Raw genomic sequence first — 25010 nt, forward strand, 5'->3', positions numbered from 1 at the left:
AAACTGGTAAATAAATGTTACCCTTCAGTTTATTCGAGCTAGACGTCATGAGGTGTTTTGCAGCAAGTTTCCAGACACCTCTTTTCTGGTTCCCGGAGGGAAGGGGGAAGGCCGGCGCCGGCGGGGACACCTCCCGCCCCGCGGGCCTCACGGCTGCCCGTCCCTCAGCCCCAGCCCCTCCTCAGCCCCAGCCCCTCCTCAGCCCCAGCCCCTCAGCCCCAGCCCCTCAGCCCCAGCTCTGGCCGTGCCCCTGTCGGTCAGTCATCTGTACCGTAACTGTGTAGGAAGCGAAGGAGCCCTTCTCACGTAGAAAACGGCACCCGTTTCCGGGGCAGTAAACGATAACCTGACACTACAGTCGGGCCGGTAAGAGAGGAGTTTTCCTCACGCCTCCTGCCCTGAGGCCGCTGGACCCTCCGAGGCAGCGAGCACCGCAGCAGCGCCTACCGCCGCGGCTGCCCGGGCTCCCCCCGGGCTCGGGAGAGCCTCCGGCCCCAACCGCGTCGGCTGCCGGCTCCCGAGGCGCGATGCTTTCCCCGCCCCAAGGCAGCGGCGCGGGGCGCGGGGCCGGGCCGGGCCGGGCCGGGCCGTGGCGGCGGCGCGGAACTCGTGCGTGAGGGCGCGGGGCGAGGCGGGCGCCATAGCGGGAGGGACGCGCGTCCTGCCCCGAACAAGGTTCCCCTGCGCCGGCTGCGGCCGCTTCCGCTCCCGGGCGGTGCCGGCGCGATGTCGGGTTTCAGCCCTGAGCTGATCGATTACCTGGAGGGGAAGATCTCCTTCGAGGAGTTCGAGCGGCGGCGAGAGGAGCGCAAGAGCCGCGAGAAGGTGAGTCTGCCCCGCCTGACGGCCCGGCCCGGCCCGGCCCGGCCCGCTCCCTCCGTGACAGCACCTGGCAGGGCAGGGGCCGCTTCAGGAGCAGCGTGGCTTCCTCTCTTCTGCGTGAGTGCCTGGGCTCGTGTGAAGTGCTGCTGTGCTCAGCTGTTGACGATGTCTACGTCGTTGTTAATTTCTCTGCAAAAATTATGAGAAGCTAACTTTAATTGGCAAGGGTCATTAGGTCCTGGGAGAGCAAGTTGTTCGGGGGAGCGTACACCTTTCCGAAGTGCAGAACGCAGCGGTTTGGTTCGTGCCAGTGTGGCTTGCGTCCCTGGACTTGGCAAACGCTGGTGGCAGTTACCTTCAGGCACCGTAATTAATTTCTGCTTCAGGCTGGAGCAATGAGCAGAAGCAGATTTTGATATAAAATCATCCAGCGTACGGTGCTACCGCTCCCCCACCATCTTCTGTGTGAGATCTAAGGAAGAGATCCAGTCTGACTCCTTTTGGTAATTGTTGTGGCTTCTTGGAAGCAGTAGGTACAGGCAGACACAGCTTTGTGTCCAAAGCAAGCAGATGGAGGTACTCTGAGAAATTCTGTATGCTTGATCGGAGTGTTGCAGTTAAAGTGAACTTTACTATCTTTATGTCAGAATACAACTGAATTTCTGTATTTCCTGATCTTCAGGGAGCAAATTCAGCAGAACTCAGCTGTCGTGGAAGGACAAGTGATATCCTATGGCAACCTTCCTACTGGATGACCAAGTGCTATTTTGTTATTTCATTTTGTGTTTAAAAAGGCAGGCTTCTAAAAGGATTTGTTGTGCATTTGTAAATTTTTTTTAATACAGTTAACCATGTCATCTTACCTCACTGTAATGCTAAATAAGCAATGGACTAGTCTCTTCAGTCAAAAGTGATGTGAACAGTCACCATCTGAGTCACCTCACATTGATAAGAATGTAAACAACTTGAAAGCAAGTAATGTTGGGTTCTGTTCATTTAAAAATATAGCACTTATTCCACTTGTTTCACTAGCAGGTCTAAATGCCGTTTCACCCGTGGTCTAAATGCTAATTGTAAATATTAGGGGAAATAGGAATGGGTCATGTTATAAAGCTGATTATTGTCGGTGTGCGCAGGATGGCGAAAATGCGTCTGCTGAGGAAAATGCTGAAGATGTAGAGGCTCCGTCTTCATCCAGAAAAGCATCTGGGAAATCCCAAAGTCAGGATGAAACTGATGGTAAATGTTAACATAATAATTTCAGTGAAAAATGTATTTAAAAGGTCATTGAAAGCATTTGCTCTTTAATAGCTGGCTGACTTATAAATACCTGGCTGCTGCTTTTGAACCTGTGGGTATTAAAGTACAGCGTTAGAATGTATGTCTTTGTAGGATGTTCCCAGTCATAGCCAGGGTTTTAACTTTGTTCAGTGTTTTTAAGGAACTGGATCTGGCCAGTTGGCCATCTTTTTCTGGGAAACCCTCAATTTTTCCCCTCCTGGCTTCTTAACCACATGGTCTCAATTATTTACTCTCTCTAAAGTTACAAATAATTTGAAGTTTTTAACTTATCTCAAAAAGTCTTCTGTGTGTTTTGTTTTGGCTTTTTTCCTGTTCATTTCTTCGCTAGTCTTTTGCTGAGACTCGAATATTTCAGAGTATTTGATTCCACTGTATGAGTGTTGCCTTCTTCCATTGTCATCTGAAGTGAGATAAAATAGTTAAAAAGAGGAGATTCTTTCTTTCTCTTTGTTTTTTTTTTCTCTTGCTCAGTTATCCTTTGGCCTGCTTAGAGTGCCTAGATTTATTTCTCTCCTTATTTTCTGCTGGATATTCCTAGCTACAGATTCCCTGGCTGGCTTCCTTTGTGCAGTTACTGGGATGGTAATATCTCCTTAGGTGCCTTAGCAAAATAAGCTTAACTTCCTTGGGGTTCCTGCGTAGTGAAAGGACTTGCAGGAAGTGGTAGGAGCAGCACTTCTCTCTTTAGTTTGTATCTATCCTTGTTGATCCCATGCCTCAGGTTCTGGATTTGGGTGTGGGATTGAGAGTGCTGCAGTCTGTTTCAGACACCTTCTCTTCAGAAGCTGTACTCCATACATCAGTCAGGGCATATTCCTGTGAGATTGCCAATGCTGTGAGATAGCAGAGTGCAATATTTGATCTCTTTGTGTTCGTTCTTAGACTCCTTTTGCTACTTTCACTGCAAATTCTCATCATTCTGTTTATTGGAGTTTTTTTTCTTAAATTTCAAAAACAGGCCTTAAATTGTCTTACCTAAAATGTGCATCAGTGGAACCTCAATTTTGAAAGTATGGCCAGACCGCATCCTAGAAGGACAGAAAATGAACACTGGAAGTGTGGTTGGAGCCAGATATCTGTGGTTCCTTAATGACCCCTTCTTTTTGCTGATATCTCTGAAATACCTCTAAGCTGCTCTTTTCTGCTTTGTATTCCTCCCAGTCTGTTACATGTTTTTTCATGCACGTCATCTTTATCTAAGAAAAAACATATCCTGATAGATTTGTGTGATAGTGTTACGTCTGCTCTTCCGTAGAGAACACAGAAGTCTCAAGAGCAGTCAGAATCATGGAAGCATTGATAATATTTATCACTATTTAAAGAGTTGCTATTAGAATCAGACTTAGGATATTCAGAAGAAAAATGTTAGAAAAGGTCATTGTTAAAATCACTTTTGATACATGAGTCTTCAGAGCTAATCTACTACAATCTTCAGATGATTCCTGCAGCCTAGGAGACTGAAATAAAAGGGAAATTAAATTAATAATTAGGTATTTTTCAGATAAAGGGAGGGGAGGAAGAAAAGTCTTGATTTTTAGATGCTTAATATCCAAGTCAGGATAAAAATAACTAAATATATCCAAGTCAGAAAAAAAAAACCAAACAGAAAAAGAACTATAAACTCAGGTGTAGTACTCAATTCCCCCTTATCTATAGGCAATACATGATAGATTTATTTTTCAGTCCCAACTTGATACTGTGGTTATTCTTTTATCAAATCTTTAGATACCAAGTCCTCCAGCTGAAACCTTTGAACACTACATATTTTGATTTTTTGCATAGACATAGACTTGTGGGCAGTTATAGCCCTGGATTAACTTAATAATGAAAAGTTGCAATTAAAATATGTGAAAATTTTTAAAATCATATGCTTTAAGCATATTTATTTTGGATATGTAGCATCATATTCTTATTTATTTTAAAGAATTTTGTTATTTCTTTTTCTGGAGAAATGTGAATAATCTGGATTTTGCATTTACACACATTGAAAGGTACTTATTGTCATGGTTAGAATGGTTACAAGACCTTGTTTTAAATTACCTCTAAAAATTGGTTGCTGCATTATTGTTTAGTGTAATTGTCTGCCCACTTAGCCTCTTCAGCTGAAAAGCTTTATTCCATCCAACCAGTTTAGTGCTTGAAAATCGCTTAATATGCTTCTCTTGTATGGATTGGGAAAAATGTTGGTAAACTGTTGCTTCGTTCTGTGTGTTACTCCATGCTTTCATTTCAAATATCCAAAAAATGTTAGAGGCTGGGGCATACTAAGCATTGGTGATGAATAATGCAGAGTTTTAAAACCAAAGAGGTTGTTAATAGTTCTTCTGCATTTCTGCAGGCCTTTTTCTTATAGAATAGCTGTTTCAAGTGGGCTACTAATTATGAAGAATTCCGTTTTCTCTGCATTTGTCCTAACAAGCAGTGTGTACTCTTGATTATATCATAGACTGTTTTTGCTTCTTTCTCAACCAGGAGAAACTTCAGATGGCGTCAGTAAATCTGTTCATCGGGTGTTTGCATCCATGCTTGGGGAAAATGAAGAGGAGGAGGAGGATGAAGAGGAAGAAGAAGAAGAGGAAGAAGAAACTACTGAGCAACCCACAGCTGGAGATGTTTTTGTGTTGGAGATGGTACTTAATCGTGAGACCAAGAAAATGATGAAAGCAAGTATTTAAACTTCCATGTAACTTCCCTGTATCTCCTGAAGCATAGTGCATAAATGCCAGTTTGTGTGATTTTAGCTACTTGCTGAAAAACTTGCCTGAAAATAATTCACTGTAGGATACTTCTGCTTATGTTGGTGTCACCTGTCTTTGTTTTTTAAAAAACTGCTGTAGATTACTGTTCGAAAACTTTCAAAAATAATGAAGTGAGTTTTTCCAGTGTCTGGATTATGTTTGTATTAGGTATCAGAGTTACTCTGTCAGTTTTGAAAATCAGCAAATCTTTTGGTCAGTCATTTTAATATCACTAGTACTTAAATAAGTTGTTGTTAGGTTGTGTTAAGCACAGGTGTGACTGATGTCTCCAGAATTTGGGCACAACTGAATCCTCGGTAGAAATAATATCCTTTTTCCATTTAGGAGAAAAGACCTCGCAGCAAACTTCCTCGTGCCTTAAGGGGTCTGATGGGAGAGGCCAATATCAGGTTTGCTCGAGGAGAACGCGAGGAGGCTATTCTAATGTGCATGGAAATCATTCGACAAGGTATGTTAGAATGGTAAACCTTTTTGGCTTTAAGGATGGGGTGAAATTGCCATGTGCATCAGAAAAAGTCAGTGTGGCTCCACTGATGATGAAAGTACTCAGTACAAGGAAAGTCACTGTATAAGTAGTGTGGAATTAAGAATATGTAGTGCATTTCCTTTGTTGTTTTGCTTATAAAAAGAAACTAGCACCCTAATTCTGCAGAGGCCTGGGCCTTTGCTTGGCTTTACACAGTTGCTTTTATTGTCTTTGTAGAACCAAGGTATAAACATCAGCATGACTTATAATGTAGAATAATGCTATAAATGGTTGTTGTTAGATTTGCTCAGGCTGTTTAATAGTTTATAAAAAGGAACTGGAGCTTGTCTGCAGTTCAGTGTTTTCTGAATTTAAACAGCAATGTTGATGTTTCATATAATTCTGATATCTGTTGTTTGCAGAAAGGCAAGTTAATTGCTTTCAGAGTGGTTTTAAAACAATAGTTCTTAATCATTCTTTTTGTCTTTTCACAGCTCCTCTTGCTCATGAGCCATTTTCCACTCTTGCCATGATCTATGAAGACCAGGGTGATATGGAGAAGTCATTACAGTTTGAACTGATTGCAGCTCACTTAAATCCTAGTGATACTGAGGAATGGGTTAGACTAGCAGAAATGTCACTGGAACAGGACAATATTAAACAGGCTGTTTTTTGTTACACAAAAGGTAGCGTAGCAACCATTGTAATAGTTTAAAATAAATGTTAGATGCTAATGGCAATCATTTTGTTTTCTTCTGCTTTCTCATTTAGTTTGCTGCAGTTTGCTAAAGATTCTGGTACCTCTGTCCAGACTTTGGTAAAAGATTAATGAATCTTTAATATAGGGTGTCTTTTCCTTAGAAAAACTTTGTGCGTGTTTGTTAACGTTCATCTAGTCAGGGAAATGAATGTGAAATCCATTGTTGCCTTTTCCTAAACTAGGCTACTAATACGCTTTTTCTTGTAGCTCTGAAATATGACCCAACCAATGTGCGTTACCTATGGGAGAGATCAAGCCTGTATGAACAGTTGGGGGAACATAAGATGGCTATGGATGGCTACAGGCGTATTTTGAATCTCCTGTCTCCCTCTGACGGAGAGCGCTTTATGCAGTTGGCTAGAGACATGGCAAAGTAAGTTGGATTTAAAAATACTGTGATTTGATTTTCCAGAGTTTCTCAAAAGCTGGTATTAATAAGCTCTGCAGCTGATTCAAGCTGGGTATGTAGCTGAAATAAAGGAATGCAGGTGTTTTTGCTGGGGGTGACTCCCCCACAAGCATTCACCCCCCCAACTATTGTGATATTTCCAAAGCCTGATATGTGGGAATTAATCCTGTGTAGGATCAAGGCATCGATTAGCAGTGTTGCATTCTCTTAAGAGAATAAAGTGCAAATACTGATTACTAGAAAAATGGCAGTAGTATAATTATATACAAATGCAGTACATTTTTAATCTGTATAATATCACTAGAGACCTGGAAACTTACTGCCAGCAAATCTGAATGAAACAAAGTATTCAATCTGAAATACAAACCATCTGCAAAAGAATAAATTTTATGTGTCATTTTTTATTCATTTCTGGAGCAAGTAGAAATCTGCCTCCTCCCCTTTTCTGCTAATGAGAGCAGATCAAGTCATAGAAGCTTGCGTTGGACAGAGAAGGCTTGAGGTTAAAGTGCGTAGCTCTCTTATCATATTTTTTAGTAAGTTGTTTAACTACTATATATCTCAGCTTTCTCATGCATAATGTGTAGAAGGCTGTTACTGGCCTGTGTCAAAACAGTTTAAGTCTGTGTCAAAACAGTTTAAGTCTTTTGATCTTCATGGTTGTGAAATGCACCAAAAAACCACAAGGACGTGTATTGTAACAATGTTATTATTGAAGATTTTTCTGAAACCAGGTTAGTGTGATGTATTATTGATATGTGGCTCCAGGTGGGGGATATTGTGATGAAAATTCCAGTAATGTCCGAACATATGGGGGGGGGGGGGGAAGTAATTATTTGAAATAGATAAAAATTGTCAACAGTTGTAAGGAAAGAAAAAACACCCCCTTTCTCACTGTTTTTTGTAACTTAGTCTTGCTAATTAAAATATTTGCTAATAGGGAAAAATAAAAGAAATACGAAAATCCTTTTGCTAGTGTTCAAAGTACATATTGTCAGTTATCTCAATTAATTAGTATCTCATATCTGCGTTTTATAGGAGTTATTATGAAGCCAATGATGTGACCTCTGCTATTGAGATAATAGAAGAAGCCTTTGCTAAACACCAGAGCCTTGTCTCCATGGAAGATGTTAACATTGCAGCTGAACTATATATTTCTTCCAAACAGTATGACAAAGCATTGGCGGTAAGGAGAATTAAATGCATTTCTGTATCATGTTCAGCACCTCTTTGCCAGTCAGGATGGACAGTTTATATTCCTGTAGTGCTTAAATATGGTCATGTTTCTATAGTGACAGAGCTGATCAGATTCAGATTCCTTGCTATTAGTCCTATGGAAATCAGCGTTGACATTAACGGCTTGATTTAATAAGTTGGGGGCTGATAGACTTGCGTGCTGTTCCAGGTTTAAAGTTCAGGGATCCTTCCTCTCTACAGTTGCCGTAATCTTAGTAGCCAGAGAAGACCTTTGAGCTGGTTTTGTCAGTACTACCAGCAAAGAGCATTCTCTAACTTGAAGGTTAAGAGGGTGACACTGAACGGTCTAATGGTTCAAATGCAGACAGTGGTGCTTTATCTGGCATACTTGTGTTACAACCAAGAATTCATGCGTTAAGCATCAAGCATACATTCCAGAAAGACAATACATCTTGACTCTTAAGTCATCAGGAGTTGGAGAAGATTGCTTATCTGTTCCCAATTTGTTCTAGCAGTTTTTAACCCTCACCTTTGAGGCAGGTTTCTGAGTTGATTTGGTCTGGCTATGAGAGGAAAGACTTTAGTATCTGGCCATTGTTACACTTTCCAACATAGATTGAAGAGACACTATTAGTTGGGACTTTCTCCTTGTGAACATTCTTACTTGCTGATACTGAATTACCTCTTTTTTTTTTTTTCCTCCTTAAGATTTTATTTAGCTTGCTCTCTGTCAGCGCAAAGCATCATGAACCTGCAAACAATTCCTCTGACCCTTCTCTGTACTTCTTCCCATTTTAAAAATCAAACAGTTAATTTTATGTACACAGTATTTAGCTGCCAGATTTAGTAATACAGTACTCAGTCATAGAACTGTTCCCCTGTTTCTTCATGATGGTTCTCCTCGGGTCTATTCCTGTGATGGTGTTCCTTGTTCCTCAGCAGCTGAAACTGTATTTGAGCTGGTAAATCAAGCCTTTAAAAAATAACTATCATAACACAATTATCTGGTATGTTCCTCTAAGGGCCATGTACTCTGTGTTTATCACTCTTGTTTTGGCAACAGTAATGACTTAAATATTTACTTTTCAATTCACGAACAAAATACCAAACTGCATTGGGTCTTAGACCGGTGGTCCTTTACACTTGTGCATTTCCCCCCTTGCAGATCCCCATTGGCAAGTGAATGTCTTGAATTGTCTGTCTTTGGTTTCTATTTCTAGTTGTTCTGCTGAATTATACTAGTTTTATTGAGGTCATGATGTGTATGACCAGGGCTGTTGTAAAATGGATGTAGCTGTGAATTTTATTTAATTATTTCTTTTAACTGAGACAAACCATATGGTTTCCTTGCAATGTGTTAGGCTGAGGGATCCTTGGAGCAATTTAGAAAGATCTGTGGAGAGCTTAGCTGTTTACCTGGTGCTTTGCTTTCTTTTTCAGTCTTCCAAAAGGCATTAAGAGAAGATATAAAGGTTAAAAACTTTTCAAGTTGTGATGAAAGTAACTGTTGTGTTTGCTAAAGAGATGCTGATTGGATCATCTAAGTAGTCCAAAAATAGTGGACAAAGACATAAGGTGATCAAACTCAATGCTAGTCAACTAACCCCATATGAAGTGAATGCAGCTTTTCTTCTGATAAGTTTTGTGATGTCTAAAACAACTGCTATGTGGGCTAGTTACTCCATATATCCTTTAAATCTTTAAAATGATCCCAGTTACTCATCTGTTTCAGGTTATTACAGATTTTGCAGGAATTGTACTTGAAAAGAAAGTATCAGAAAAAAGTCCAACCAAGGAGAAAAAAGGTAAGTAGCTAACAAGCGGTTAGTATGACCCTGCTGTTCATCTAATATGACATCTTTCTTTCTGTTACCTTTTGAACTCATGGGTGTGTTTTGATGCATGTTGAGGCTTTTCTCTTTTGAAACTTTTCAGTGTTTTTAATTAATTATATGGCACGACCTCAGCTTTCTATAAGGAGTTACTCTGATGTCCAATTAGCCCTGTTGACTCATTAAGGACAAGGACTGCTCTCCAGGCAACTGGAGGCCTTTTAAAGTTCTAAACATTCCTCTGAGTGTTTGCATCAGACCAGTTATTTCTGCCAGCTAAATAGCTTCTGAAAAAAAAATTAGATAAGCTTAGTGGCACCTATACTCGAGAATACCAACCTTTGACCTGAGACTAATATTCTTCATAAACCCTACTTGTGTTATTAAACATTTAAATGTTTTGCAAATCTAGGGATATTAGCTTGTGATTGAATAAAGTAGGTTGTCTTTGAGTAACCTGCTTTGTGAAAGTCATTGCTTAAGTCTGAAGATGTCTGTTTGGGCTGTAGAATGATCACAGCATGCCAACTCCACAAGCAGACACTCTGTTCTATGGTTAAAGTGGTTGGTTGGTTCAGCAATCTGGTCCAAACCCAATGTAGGTATAAAATACTTCTGTTGGCTTTTTGCTTTTTCAGCCAGGTGAAAATACAGTTGATCAATGAACAACTGTCCTGATAGAGACTTTTAACAGATTTATAAGAAGCAAAACTATGATGAGTCTAGGAATTATAACACAGTGTTGCCAAGTTACCTGGGGCATGCGATTTCTTAAGACAAAACTTATAAACAACCCAAGAGCTTGGTTGCCCACCCTCTGTTGCTTTATAACTTTTTTGACTGCTTCCTGCTCTGCTGTCCTTCAAAAAAACCAAAAAGTCCACTTTTCAGAGTAAGCTACCAATCAATTATGGATTCAAAAGCAAGTCACTTTTGACTTAGCTGGTGCTACTAGGGTGTCCTGGTTTCAGCTGGGATAGAGTTAACTGTCTTCCTAGTAGCTGGTACAGTGCTATGTTTTGAGTTCAGTATGTGAAGAATGTTGATAACACACGGATGTTTTCAGTTGTTGCTCAGTAGTGTTTAGACTATAGTCAAGGATTTTTCAGCTTCTCATGCCCAGCCAGGGTACCTGACCCAAACTGGCCAACAGTGTATTCCATACCATGTGACGTCCCATCTCGTTTAGGAACTGGGAAGTGGGGGGCAGGGATTCGCCGCTCGGGGACTGGCTGGGTGTCGGTCGGCGGGTGGTGAGCAATTGCCCTGCGCATCATTTGTACATTCCAATCCTTTTATTACTACTGTTGTCATTTTATTAGTGTTATCATTATCATTATTAGTTTCTTCTTTTCTGTTCTATTAAATCGTTCTTATCTCAACCCAGGAGTTTTACTTCTTTTCCTGATTTTCTCCCCCATCCCACTGGATGGGGGGGGAGTGAGTGAGCAGCTGCGTGGTGCTTAGTTGCTGGCTGGGGTTAAACCACGACATAGGGTAATTTGCTAATCTTTTTTAAAAGATACAGAGGCAGTGGTAGAAACTCAGGAAAGCCAGGAGGCAGTGACTGACGACCAGAGTCATCCAGTTGCTGAATCCAATGCTGCAGGTAAGTAATTTAATTTTTTTTATTTCATACAAGTTATCAACTGATTATATGCTTAGGAACCAGGTTGCAATCATATAAAAATGGGGAGAGATTTCTAACAGCAGAGAAATAGGGCTTCATCCAGAAAAGGTTTCTTGTGTACTGTCTTCCTTACTCAGAACTTACTTCCTAACCCAGCCAGCCACCAAAGCCAAAAGCATTCTCCCAGGGCTTTCTCACTTTGAAAAGAAAATTTTTCATTTTGTAAGGATTTATCAGCAGGTGAATAGTTACTGTCAGGCTGGGATTTAAGATGTTCAGAGAATGATGAATTAATCTGCCTGTTGTGATTTGCAGTAATTGGATGTGGAGGTAGAAGGTAATAGGGAAGCCTTATGTTGGAAATCACAGTTTTCTCAGGTTATAGCAATCACCCTTTGAGTGACTGGTGTAAGAATTAAAGTGAAGGAGAACTTAAACAGCGTAGTTAAGGAGGTGTCATGGCTGCATATGAAGGAAATCTGGTAATGGAGTTTTACTGTGTGAACTTTTAATTTGCTAGCATTGTCATGGGTAACTTCTTTGTCTCATGTTTGCATTCTCATCAGATTGCATTCTGTGTTTAACAGTGTATACAGCCAGATCCCTGGTACACAGGACTTAGCTTAATAAGAACAACTATCTTAAGACAGGGTATTTCCTTCAAAAAGCAAGGAGAAGAGGGTGCAGATGCATAAATTGCTAAAGGAAAGCATTATGAAGCAAGCACATCTTAACAGGGTGAAGGCTGTAAGCACATCCTACGGGATCCTGCTGTTGAAATCGATGCAGACTGACAGCACTTGATACTTCACATGAAATTATTAGAATCAGAGACAGCAGGAAGAAGTTGTGCCAACTATCGAGAAAGATACAAAAGAAGGGGAGAGGCTAGGCCTACACCAACATTTGCTAGAGTTGATGAGAATATATTTTCTTCAGTGGAGCTGTACATGGCCTGGAGGGGATATGATGCTTGTGAAGTGCTTGTTAAAGCCTATGGGTTCAGAAAGAAATTCTTTATCTTCCTACAGCTGTGGAGAAGGTCAGCTGCTGCATACCTGAGGGCGTTCCCATAGACATCACGGTCAAGCTGATGGTGTGCTTGGTTCACTTGAACATCCTAGAGCCGCTCAATGTAAGTAGAAACCAACTCAGAAGTTGGGGGATGTTCTAACAAATTACCAAAGCAAGTAATTTTTCCTGTCTTCATATGACTGAGGTCGTTGAGAGAGCTGTGGAGATTCTTTTTGCATCCTTCCCACTCCCAAGAGAGAAACCTAGCAAACCTATAATAGCAGAAATACTATTCTTTGTCCTTATAAATTATGCCTCCAGTGGAAGTATTACTAAAGCACATTAAATCACAGCCTGTGTGCTGTGACAGGCCCAGGACCACACTGCAAAGTTGTTGAACACTAAGGAACACATCTTCACTTTGTTTGAAAGCCCTGCTAAATCTGAAGCCTGTTCTTTCATAAAGAGCGCTCCTCGCTGATGGGCAGTTTCACACATTGGATGTGAAATGTATGAATGTGAAATGTTTAGAATAGAAAAATGTGGCTTTTTCAGGAATTCTGAACTTCATTTTTCACTTTTAAACTAACATTTAAGTAAAGGAAATGTAGTTCAGAATGCAAATAGAATAAAAATCATAGCATAAAAATATAAGCTTCCAATAACCATACCTTAAAGAAATGTTCTTGTTTGTTATTTGTGCTTTTAGTGTTTTGTGTGCTTTTTTTTTTAAGCCTCTTTTGACCACTCTAGTGGAACAAAATCCAGAAGAAATGGGTGACTTGTATTTGGACGTTGCAGAGGCATTTCTGGATGTTGGAGAATACAACTCAGCACTGCCTCTCTTGAGTTCCCTTGTCTGTTCAGAACGATACAACTTGGCTGTTGTCTGGCTTCGGCATGCGGGTGAGAAGAAGCAGGACTGCTGAGCACGTGGTTCTGAGAGATGATAATATAATGCTGAGCATTTCCAGGGACGTTTATCTAAGATCACAGGAATTTTAGATACACATGTTGAATGATAATTGGTATTTGCAAAACTGTAATTGGAATTTGTTATGACAACCCTGTCATGGTGTGTTTTCTTGTTCATCTTCTAGATTGAAATTTACTTCAGCTAAAAATACTTTATTTTTGTATAAGTGAAGCAGCATCTATTCTGCATGCCATCCTGTGTCAACTGATGATGCTTTAAATGAAACTGTGGATGCATCAGTACATATTTCTGAATATTTTCACGTTAATAATACAGGTTTTGCGTGGTTTTAACTGAAAAAGTATCTGAAAAGTACGTTAACTATGTTGCAAGCTTTGGAATCTTTTTTTTTCTGCCATTGAAGCGTATTGTGTTGTTCACGGTATTCCTAGAGTGCTTGAAGGCGTTGGGACACATGGAGCGTGCTGCAGAGAGCTATGCCAAAGTTGTTGATCTTGCTCCGTTGCATCTGGATGCAAGAATCTCACTTTCAACGCTTCAGCAGCAGCTGGGCCGACCTGAAAAAGCTCTGGAGGCTCTGGAACCAATGTATGATCCAGATACACTGGCTCAGGATGCTAATGCTGCCCAGCAGGTGGGTAAAGTGTTCTGTGCTTCCAGTTCAGGATATATTACTCTGGTAAACTATGGTAGTAGTCGAAGATGTCAACTATATAGGACCAGGGATTGAGACTTACTTACCTATAGCATAGTGAGCCTTCAGAGCACAGCAGATGATTCATTACAGAGTATCAGGGATGAGTCCTTATGGCTCTTTCTCCCTGACCATTTTATCAGTATTTCCTCTGTCCCACCTGATTACTTTTGTGTGATGTACAAGCTCTTGGCCACTGAGAACCAGTCTCGACACCAAACACTTTGCATCAACTTCATCAGCAGTTGCTACATATGAGCTACATGGTTTGGCCTCTACTGATTGTAACTGATGGCGTAGCAAAGGTTCTATATCCTCTCTCCAGCAGCACCTTCACTGTAGGTAAGAGTTATGCCAAATTTCTCTGAAATTTGAGAATTTTAAACAGTAACTACTGCAGGGCAATTTAGGGAGACCTTACCTGCTGCTGCTAAGATTCTTACAGCTTTCTAGAAGCTTTTACAATCCTAGTAAGTACTGTATTGAGACAAAATTGTTTGTTTTATAAACTCACTCTCTGTGCAAGAGGTTGAATAATAATGTTCAATGTTATCTAGGAATTAAAGCTGCTCCTCCATCGTTCGACATTGTTGTATTCCCAAGGCAAAATGTATGGTTACATAGACACTTTACTTACAATGCTGGCAATGCTGTTGAAGGTAAGCCAGTCTTTCCAGCTACGCTTTAAGAAATTGGACAGCTACGAGTTGGGTTAAGACAAGCAACAAACAAACTCAGAAGGAAAGCTAGTGGGTTTTATATGCATATTGCTTCATAATTTTCTTAGATAATAATCTTGCAGGGAGCCTATAATACTGGTGTTCCTGCCTGTAGTGTTCAGAGCAGCGGACCACTTGTGTGTATAATTCTTAATACAGTGATTTCAACTCTCTGTTTCTCAGTGTACATAGAACACACTGAATACTAAAGCTGCTTCTTAACCTTTTTAGCAGTCAGCATAGTGCTTTCTTTAAGTGTTGACACTGGCTTCTAGTTCAACAGTTTTCTTTGAATTTCTTAGATTATTTTTTTAAATAGTTTCTTGTGATAAAATGACCAAAGAAGAATTTGTTTAGCCAGTAAATACAGTAGTGGTGGTTTTGTGTTCATTGGTTTTTGGTTTTTTTTCAAATAGGGAGTGAGGGAGGGGAATATTTAGACCTCAATTTTATCCATCTGGTCAGAGCCATTACTGTTGTCTTAGACTGGTTGAATAGCTGACCATCCACGTATTTCTGAAACTGATACAGAAAGGCATTGTTCTTGTTATGCCTCTGTGCAAATAGTTTTGATTTCAATATATACATGGATGTTCCAATCCCAGGAGAAGTATTTTAAGTAATTTAAAGAGTTTGTATCTTTCTTTTGCGTAGCCCAGTTTGCACTGGAGCATGAGATAATGCTCCTCTTAAGAATGTTCTCTCTCATGATCTTGCTTTATTGTGGCACTTCTAAGTTGCAGACTGTTTTGGCATGCAACAAGAGCAAGATGGATTGGCCATAAAGCTGCCTTTGTCATAGGATGTATTAATGTAATCTGAAATGCTGCCCTTAAATTTGTTTCTAGGTAGCAATGAGCAGAGCTCAGGTGTGTTTGATATCTAGTTCCAAATCTGGAGAGAGACACCTCTATCTTATTAAGGTGTCAAGGGATAAAATTTCTGACAATGACGACCAAGAGACAGCAAATTGCGATGCGAAAGGTAACAAATGTTTATTAAAAACAAAGCAACAAGATGAACTCCTTAGTTCTGAAAAATGAAATAAATGTTACTATTTTGCATGCTAAATCCATGCAGTTCATGTTAACATTGCTTTATTTCTAGGGCAAAGAAGGCAGCAAAAATGAAGATAATATAACTTAAAGGAACAATCCCCAATCAGAGAAAAGTAGTAAGATTACAGGGTAATTCAGATTGAGAAGGACCTCTAGAGATCATATGGTCCAACATTCTCCTCAGTGCAAATATAAGACACGCAAATCTAGAACATACTAGAAATACATGTTTTGAAAGTGGTGTGATTTTTTTTAACTGGCCCAAACTGGGTTGAGCCAAGCTACACATTCTTAAGCACTGTTTGGTAGATTAGAAAGAGTAACTTAAATGCATTCATGTACTATGTTTACAACTTGAACTGTGTGTATTTCTTGCCATTTGTCCCGAATTTTTGACTGTTTTTTTGCTACTGTTTTACAAACTGCACTTAAACTGAGAAAAGTAAATATTTTGTCTTTATTTTACCTGTTAATGCTGAGATGTTTTTGAAAAGATCAGTTTGACATATGCACCTTTTTTTTTTTTTTTTTAAGAGTTTAGCTTTCTTGTTTTAGTTTTCTCAACTTACTGACTTCAATATTTTAGCAATTTTTGCTGTTCTCACGAGTGTTCTGACAAAAGATGACTGGTGGAACCTCCTCCTGAAGGCTATATATTCCTTGTGTGACCTATCCCGGTACAAGGAGGCAGAGCTACTAGTGGATTCCTCACTGGAATATTATTCATTTTATGATGATAGACAAAAGCGCAAGGAGCTGGAATACTTTGGGCTCTCTGCTGCAATTCTGGACAAGAACTTCAGAAAAGCGTACAACTATATCAGGTGGGGTACTGAGAAGGTAGAGCGATCTCTTCTGTAACTGCTTCCACTGAGGCTGTATCATACTGCTGAAAATATTGCTGAAGGAGGCAGGCTGATGCTTTTCGGCTTTTGCTAAAACAGATAAGGCTATTGAAATGAAAGGAGGTTTCTAATAGCCTCTGATTCAAAAAAATGCATAATGCAGTAGGTTGGTTGATTTGGCCAGAACCATTGGTTCTGTCTTTCACTATCAACTTTGCCTCAGTCACTGACCTGCTCTTTGAGTGTCTCTTCTTTGTTATCTTCCCTAAACTGTTGAGGTTTTATTGCAGGTACAGTATTTACTATATAGCATTTAGTAATTTCTTATATACTTTTCATTCTATAGAATCATGGTAATGGAAAATGTCAATAAACCACAGCTGTGGAACATCTTCAATCAAGTTACTATGCAATCTCAGGATGTCCGTCACCATCGCTTTTGTCTCCGCTTGATGCTGAAAAATCCTGATAATCATGCATTGTGTGTCCTAAATGGGCATAATGCGTTTGTATCTGGCAGTTTCAAACACGCTCTTGGTAATATCATTAATGTTCTAATATTAACAAATGTAACAAGTGAATGATTTTTTTCTGAAAAAGATTTATTAAAGTAATTTTTTTCATATATCAGAAAATTATAGGTGGCTTCACAGTGTTAGTCTGGTGCTTTAATTATTTTGTACACAAGTCAAAGCATTGCTAAAGAGTTTTGCTAATAAAAATTAAGCTGGCGTGTTTCAAGTTTAGCACACATTGCAAATACAACTAACTTGCAAAGATAATTAAGGCTAATGATAATAAGGTATAAGAAGGACAGAAACAGACCAATTTAAACAGCAAATAAAGTTGGTTGGATGTTTTAAGCAGGCCTTTGAAGTAAACCTACTGCTTTCAGTCAAGCCCTCCAAATGTCACACTTCTGATGTGTGGCCTCCAGGATATAAATCCCAGCAAGGACCATGTTTGCCTTCTGTGTCTGATTGTTTTCTGCTTACATTTTTACACCACAGTCTGCATTCTTCCTTCAGAATCCAAGGGGTGCTGAAAATAAAAGATTTTCTTTCATGTTTTTTCCTGTATATTTTGATGTAGGTGTATTAAACTATTCCTTAGTTCACACTTCCAATTTGAAGCTTTTCTTTTTTACCCTTAAATTCTTAAGGAATGCTTTTCACAACAAACATTTTGATTCCGTTATTTGCTTTTAGGACAGTATGTGCAAGCCTTTCGTGCAAACCCAGATGAACCTCTGTACAGTCTTTGTATTGGCTTGACTTTCATCCACATGGCTTCTCAGAAATATGTGTTGAAAAGGCATGCTCTTCTAGTACAGGTGAGTTACTGTGATTATTTTTACCTATAGTGTTTCCTGGCTTTGTATCTTGCAGACAGTTATGGCTACAACATACTCTGTTTAAATAACTTTTCATAATTAATATGGCATTTCAAAAGAGGGAAGTGGCAAAACACGAACACAGATGAGTATGCTTTTGAACTATAGTTATATCCATCTGAATCTCCTCTCCTTTTAGTTCTGCTGTGTGTATACAATGATTACTCACATAGATGCTAGCAGCTGCCATCTGTTTGTGAAAATATTACCAATTTCAGTCTTGATGGCTGTAGTCTGGATTTTCTTCCAAATTCTTGCCCTGCCTTGCTCTGAAGAAGTGCTGTAGAGTAGAATCTATGCCACGTGCCCTTCATAGACATGTCTCATAAACTGCATCATTGAAGCAAACTTTACAGACTTAGAAAGTAGGTTTTTAGCCTGTTCTCCTTTTCTCTTCCCCCTTTTAGGTGCCTCTTATAGCTCTCTTCACAAAGATCTTGTGAACTCCAGTTTAGGCTACCCTCAATTTTTCGAGTTCCTTATTCACATTTTTCTTTCATCTGCCAGATCCAGTTACAAACCGCAGGCTGATTACTCCCAAACAGAATCTTGAAAGTAATTTCCTCTACTCTCCACCAGGTATTTTCATTGACTTGAAATGCCTTTTAATTCCTGTGGCCACTGAGCTCAGAGTCAGCAGAATATGGTGAGGATCCTGAGCTCTCATGACTTCTGAAATTGCTGAAAAACTGTAGCTTGCACTGATTTTGACAAAAGCTATAGGGCCTCAGCTACTCTAAACCAAGACCAATTATGTCAGTATCCAACTTTAGACATTTTGAACTTGCAAACTTCGGCCTAATTTTAATATTTTTATCCACTTCTTTCTGTAATCAGCCTACCTGTCTTATATGGGCTGCTATGTTCTCCTTTTGTAACGTACTTGAACAATGTCCTATTTGTGTTATCCTCTGGTGGTAAAGTTCCCTGCTTTCTCTCTTCTCATTTCTTGCTTACTATACTTGGTATTTTTACATCCTCTCTTTCTCCTGTTGTAGCTGATTAATAATTCAACCACAGTGACATACTGGTGGCCTAAATTATGATCATTAGCTGCTTGTGTCTGAACTAATTCCTCAGGTTGAAGGAGGTATTTTCTCTGATTACCAACATGGTCCCTAGAAGGAAAGTCCTCTATTTACAACAGAATCATCACATTCTAAAGTGGTAACAAAATGAAATGCACAGGAGAGGATGAAAACGTTGCGTGCTTGATTTTTCCCTTCTGAATTCACCTCTTCTATCTGTCCCTCCAAAGTTTCCCCCAGGGCTCCTTCAGTGTCAAATGAAACACTGCATTTTAATGAAAAATAATACTATATGCCTCTTTGTCTTTCCTTTTGTTCTGTATGGGAGGTAGGTGTGGTCTAATGCCATTCATCTTTATAGCATCATACAAACCTTGAGTCACGGTGAGTCGGTAACACACCAAGCTGGTAGGCAGTGACATCCTACAGATGAGAAACAAATCACTTCTCTCGCTTTACAGCACGCCAGTGTATAAATGGGACTAGTTTGTTCCACTGGTGCCTGGTCACTGTTGCTTTATGCATTGCCCTGTTTTACACCTTCTGGGACATCAGCACCCAAATAGGCACGTAGTACCTGTTGCGTCCTGCTCCTCTGTCTGAACCACAGCGTGCCACAGAGGAGGAGTGGGTATTCAGACTAGAGTTGGCAATGAAATTATGTACACCTGTGATTCTGCTAGCCATACAGTTTAAATATATGAGCATATATTTTAATCTTAAACTAAAAGCAAAATAAAATGCAACACTTACAGGGTGCTTCAACTTTCAATTTGTTAAAGCATAGCACTGGAATTGCTGGGTATGAGTTTCCTTTCAGATTCTGGTGGAGACTTGGCAGTAAACCATCTGCTGGCTTCAAGAAGGGACATGAACTCTCACCAATTGCTTAGGATGTATGGGTTTTTCTTGCCCTTATTCAGTGACATTTATTTTTGGCCACTTTATAAAATGATACACTGATAATTTCCCTGGTAACTGGTATTGGAGTAAACATTTATATGGAGCACAAGATCAGGAAAAGAAGATGCTTGCATTCCAGAAATAACACTTTGATATGTACTTCAGGGAGTTAAGAATTTTGTAGAATTCTGAAAAGTTGTAGAATTAAACCATTTCTTGCTACTATCCAAGGCATCCAAGGCAAAGAGTGAAGGAAGGGGAATGAAGGTTTGGGTTTTTTTTTTCTCCTTTAAAAAAAAAAAAGTGGAGGAGGATTATCTTTTTAAAGATGTTTTTAAGAAAAATAAGATCTTGCTCTAGCCTGTCCTTTGGCTGCATGTTTTCTAAGGTGGTCAGCTCTTCCAAATATGAACCAATCATCTTATCCGTGTGTATAGTACATAAACACGTACATACATACTTAGAAATTTAGCAAGCTAGTGCTGTCACTATACTAAATAACTGTGTTCAGTTTACTAAAAAGATCTCCTCTTTGTTAGCAATGGCAGTGAGACTGACAGAGCAGTTTTTATGGTCTCAACAATCAAACGTGACTTACTTTTTGCCTTCAACTTGCATGTGGTTTTGTGGGGAAGTATAGGTCAAAATTTTAAATAGAACATTTAAACACCTGTTCTCCAGCATATTTTACTGCCATCTTCTTAAAGGGAACAGTCACAAACATGCTTAATATGTATGTGTACAGGGATTCTCCTTCCTTCACCGGTACTTGGACCTGCGTGGACCATGTCAAGAGTCTTTCTACAACCTTGGCCGTGGTCTTCACCAGCTGGGATTACTCCACCTGGCAATCCACTATTACCAAAAAGTACTTGAACTTCCTCCTCTTACCTTAGAGGTACTGTATCTTTTTAGGTTATGTACAGAGAATAAAGTCAGGTCGATGTTAATAACTTCTCAGCCATAGTTAAAGTAAGTACATAAAATCTGTGTAGGTGAGTTTCCTTTAATTTGCATTGTAGTTCCTTGTCATTGGAAGCCCAAATCTGATTGTCACCTGGTAATGTATATACGCGTGTGTTAATTTCAAACGTTTATGAATTTTGAAGGATTAATAATAGGCTGGAGTAGGTTGCTAAACAACTTTACCTGAATAAGAGCTGAACTTTATTTATATTACATGCAATAAATTATAACTGGAAGTTCTATATACCCACTCATGCTATAAAACAGCATGCCAGGGCAATATGAACCAGTCTTAAGAATGCTGGCATGCGTCTGAACCATGGTTTTGCTCTAATTGATCTGTATTAGATCATCCTAATTGATGTGTTATACATTTACAAGTCTGCTCTGAGAGAAGTTTTTTTTTTTACCTAGCTTTGGCATGGGTAGGTAGAAAAATTACAAGTGTATTTAGAAAATGGGAAGGGTTGGTAAAGTAATAAATATGGGTGTTTGTTAGCCAGTGCTGGGAGTTCAAAGCAGCAATCCTGGGACCATGTAACAGATACAGGCAGTATTCACATTCTGATTGTGGAAACAAATACTTTGCATACAAAGACAAATTAAGATAGTACTTTCCTGTTTTATGAGCTGCCTATCTAATTTACAGCTAATGTTTTGATTATGTAATTATATAACTCTGGTGATTAACAACATCTGGAAACTCATTAAAGAGGGAGGGCACAAGGAATAATTCTTTTGTTTCTATACAGCTGAAAGCCTATATAAACCATGAATATGTGATTTGATTCCATTGTAGTTGCTACTCATGTCTTTAAGTTTTATACTATTTTTGCATACAGCTAACTTTTTTTAATAATTATTTTTACAGGGAATAGAAACTGATCAGACAGACTTGAGAAGAGATACTGCCTTTAACTTGTCACTTATTTATCAGAGCAGCGGAAATACTAGAATGGCTCAAAAGATGTTGTATACCTACACAGTTGTTTGATGAGGTTTGTGGCAGGTGGAATTGATACTCTTTATATTAACCTTTGCATTATGCAGTGCTGGGGAAACTGGATTTATGTACTGTTTTTTTTATAGATGGTCAGAGACATGACTTGTGCTGTATATAGCTTTATGGACTTTTTCTACTTCTGATGTTTGAACGGTATCACATATGGATGGAAACCACCTGTTCCGAGTACAACACTGACATGCCCAAGTGTGTCTGTTACTGGCTCTTCTGCTTTGATGCACTGCTCTGTAATTTGACACTGTCTTGTATATAGAATCAAACAGTGAAAACTGAAGCCCAGTGTGGTTTGTTGTTTGTTTGTTTTTTTTGGGGAAAATTCACAGAGATGTGCAATATTACAACTAGTTACCAGTGAGGTTGTTCAAGAAGCCATATTCACTGGTGATGAGGGTTTTTTAATGTGCAGAATTAAAATACAATATAGAAGAAATGGGTTCATACTAATCCCTAGAGGATGGAGAACTCAGTGTTTCAAGATCTTTACAGTATTCAGAATTTTCTAGGAGTTCATATTCCTAGCAGCTGTTCTATTTGAAGGAGATCAATTTCTGTTTTACCGAAATCAGTGTGACCTTTGTTCTTCTGAATTTGTTAGTAAAAATGCTGAGGTTAATGATAATGTTTACTCCTTCTCAGCAAACATATATCCCACTGAATAGCTTATAGCAAAAATTAATATAATAATATCATACACCTTGTTATTTAACATACATTGCAAACAGTCTGGCTTTTTAATTATTTCTGACAGTTGAACAGTAGCATATGATGGTGGAAGCATGCTGCTTCCAACCCAGCAAGAGAAGCAAGATGCAATATTTTATCATAGAGTATAAAGTTATATGTATATATAGAAATGGATATATGTATGTTATGCACTACAGAAAAATAAGGCTGAAGAATATTTTTCAGCAAGGTAGTTTGCTGAATAGAAAACAAACCATGCTGTTGCCTCCCAAGCACTCGTTACTTAAAGTATCACAGCTAACTACCGCTATGTGCTTACAGCCCACTTTTTTATATGTATTTATGTTCTGTAATCATTTCACACAACTGCAATCAGATTAAGAAACAAGTCTGGTGGAATTGCCTAGACTAATTTTAAAGGTAAGGCAATTTTATCTCAAGTTCAACGTTAAATTAAAATATGTTGTATGTCCACTTCACTAGAGATAGTGAGAATACAAAGGTAAGAGACAAATACCAAGAAAGTCTCACTAACTTGCAAAAGGACAGCATGTTTTACTTGGAAATAGTACCTGGCAGCACTGCCTAAATACAAGTCCCATGCTAAGCTTGCAGAACTATAAATTAAATAACCATTTTAGTTGTGTTAGCCTGGGGTATTCATAAGCTGCAGAGTAAGGGAGAGAATGACTCCCTTACCTCCATTTTGTTTCTCATTCTTGGTCATACCTCATCACTGTTTTTGATATGAGAGCCAACTGTTTGCTGTGTGAACGGGAGCTGACTCACAATGTATGTACAAGCATAGTACTGTTGTCATCCCGGGGTAAAAATTCTTCTGTTGAAGTTTTCCTTATTCTTTATTGGCCTTTTCACATCTTGTAACCCCATTGATTTTTTTCTTTTTGCAGCAAATGACTCCTGTCCCTTCATATGCAAAAAGTTTTATCATGTCCCAGGAAATACAGCCCTCTGCACTGAACTAATGCTTAGAAAACAGAAGCCAGAGATCCAGTACACAGATTCTCTGTGCATTATTCTTTTCCAAAACTGAGTCTGAAATACTCAGAATCCTATTGCTTGTACCTTAACAGAACTGGTAACAGTTTCAAACACACTACATATATTGTCAAACTACTTGGTTTAACCATGATAATTTTTATAGCTGTTTATTGCTGAAGAAAGAGCTATTTTATATAAAACACTAACTCAAGCCATACTTAAAAGACTGCTTATAAAAGCATCTACTGATTTGTCTTAAAAACTGAATCATACCTTTACAGTTGTTCTTACATGATACCACCATTGACATGTGTAGAAAGCAGTTTGCCATCCACATTTGCTGAAGGCCAGACTGACAGGAAAAAACCCAAACAAACAACCACCTTTTCACTGCTTAGAAAATTCATTTTAAATGCTGCAAATATTACTATAACTAAGAGGCTTAGCAGCTACCAAGCCCAGGGAAAGGCTAGCAATGTGGACCTCAATAATTGATCCTGCAGGTGGCAGCAGTGTTAGGTTAATACAACTTTATTGAAATGACTGTGTTTAAAGAAAATAAAAAGTCCTTGTCTAGTGTGTACTTGTGATGTTTCACATGGGTGAGCTGCCACTCACCATGCTGTGGTTCACATTGCAGAGCAGGCTCTGAGCAGACAAACTAGTTTCCTTTCAAATGAAAGCAATTAGAAGATGGCTTCCAGAAGTGTTGCACTTGCTAGTGAGCATTCACTCAGCAGGATCAGACTAGAGCAACTCTGAAGTAAAAACCAATGCAAAACACATCCTGGACATCTGGACCAGCTTTTTCATTCTGCATGTGACCCACTGAGCTGCATCACTTGACTGAAACAGGTATAGCCAAAAGTTAACGTAGTGCTAAAGTTAAAAGGTACTGGCAGGCAGTAATCCCTTCACAATTACACCATGTATCTTACTGCTTTCCACCCTAAACCCCAAACAGGCTTAGAAGAAGCAACAGGATTTGTTGAACCTGGACTAGACTGTCACTACGCAAACAAAAGTACCAAGTTTAATGGCTGCAGCCATATAATCAGAGCCTGCATTTCAATATACAAAGTAACTGCAGATGCATGGCCCTAGAGAGAGCAGGGGATTCTGGAACAAGGAAGGGGTGAAGAACCAGCCCTTGCGGTATAGTGTATGTTGGTAAAACAACTCCCGCAGAGGGAAAACAGAGGGGTGATTGGTGCTGTTGCCCTGCCAACATGCAGTTCATACAAATGCAGCTGCCATATGCTTTGTCCTTTTGCACAGGCAAAGGTCACAATCATTTGTCCCTTGTTAGGCAACCTACTTAAGCATTCAATCTAAACAAAAGTGTTAAAGGGTAAGTGCTATTTGAGACGACTGTTTTTCAGCTGTGATTACTCTACAGAGTTCATAGCAAGCAAAACTAGATTACAGTTTTGACTGCTGTGTGCCTGAGGGCACTGTGGAGGCAGAGAGGCACAGGTTATGCTAAGCCACCCAAGCAGCTTTACCGAGCAGGTGTGGCATAGATGCCAATCGATTTCTGAAGGAACCAGCTTGACTGGGACAAAC

The 25010-nt window shown here is 39.3% G+C and overlaps 1 protein-coding gene across 5 annotated transcripts; it reads left to right on the top strand.

Moving 5' to 3' along the window:
• Nucleotides 1-634: 634 nt before the first annotated feature.
• GTF3C3 (general transcription factor IIIC subunit 3) lies at nt 635-24485 on the top strand. 5 transcript variants are annotated; one of them, XM_069781845.1, is made up of 20 exons: nt 638-825; nt 1959-2061; nt 4597-4787; nt 5208-5331; nt 5844-6035; nt 6317-6482; nt 7557-7704; nt 9448-9520; nt 11070-11156; nt 12209-12312; nt 12926-13097; nt 13560-13762; nt 14380-14481; nt 15390-15525; nt 16186-16423; nt 16791-16981; nt 17653-17777; nt 20514-20666; nt 21606-21732; nt 23354-24485. In XM_069781845.1, the coding sequence occupies exons 1-19, from the start codon at nt 727-729 to the stop codon at nt 21726-21728; spliced, it is 2730 nt and encodes a 909-aa protein (XP_069637946.1). In that variant the 5' UTR covers nt 638-726; the 3' UTR covers nt 21729-21732; nt 23354-24485. The 5 variants fall into 5 exon arrangements, 4 of the variants coding, with proteins under 4 accessions (XP_069637948.1, XP_069637946.1, XP_069637947.1 ...); XM_069781846.1 differs by lacking the exon at nt 23354-24485 and adding an exon at nt 21824-22037; XM_069781844.1 differs by lacking the exon at nt 23354-24485 and having other exon boundaries at nt 21606-22037.
• The last annotated feature ends 525 nt before the right edge of the window (nt 24486-25010 follow it).

Source organism: Haliaeetus albicilla, chromosome 4 (genome assembly GCF_947461875.1).
Source record: "Haliaeetus albicilla chromosome 4, bHalAlb1.1, whole genome shotgun sequence".
NCBI classification, from domain to species: Eukaryota; Metazoa; Chordata; class Aves; order Accipitriformes; family Accipitridae; genus Haliaeetus; species Haliaeetus albicilla.

Bases quoted from the DNA above. Each gene is read 5' to 3' on its own strand.
- GTF3C3 (XM_069781845.1), top strand. From the start codon at position 727: ATGTCGGGTTTCAGCCCTGAGCTGATCGATTACCTGGAGGGGAAGATC. The intron at 16,424-16,790 runs GTGGGGTACTGA...TTCATTCTATAG, and splicing joins AAAGCGTACAACTATATCAG to AATCATGGTAATGGAAAATG. The intron at 20,667-21,605 runs GTACTGTATCTT...TTATTTTTACAG, and splicing joins TTCCTCCTCTTACCTTAGAG to GGAATAGAAACTGATCAGAC.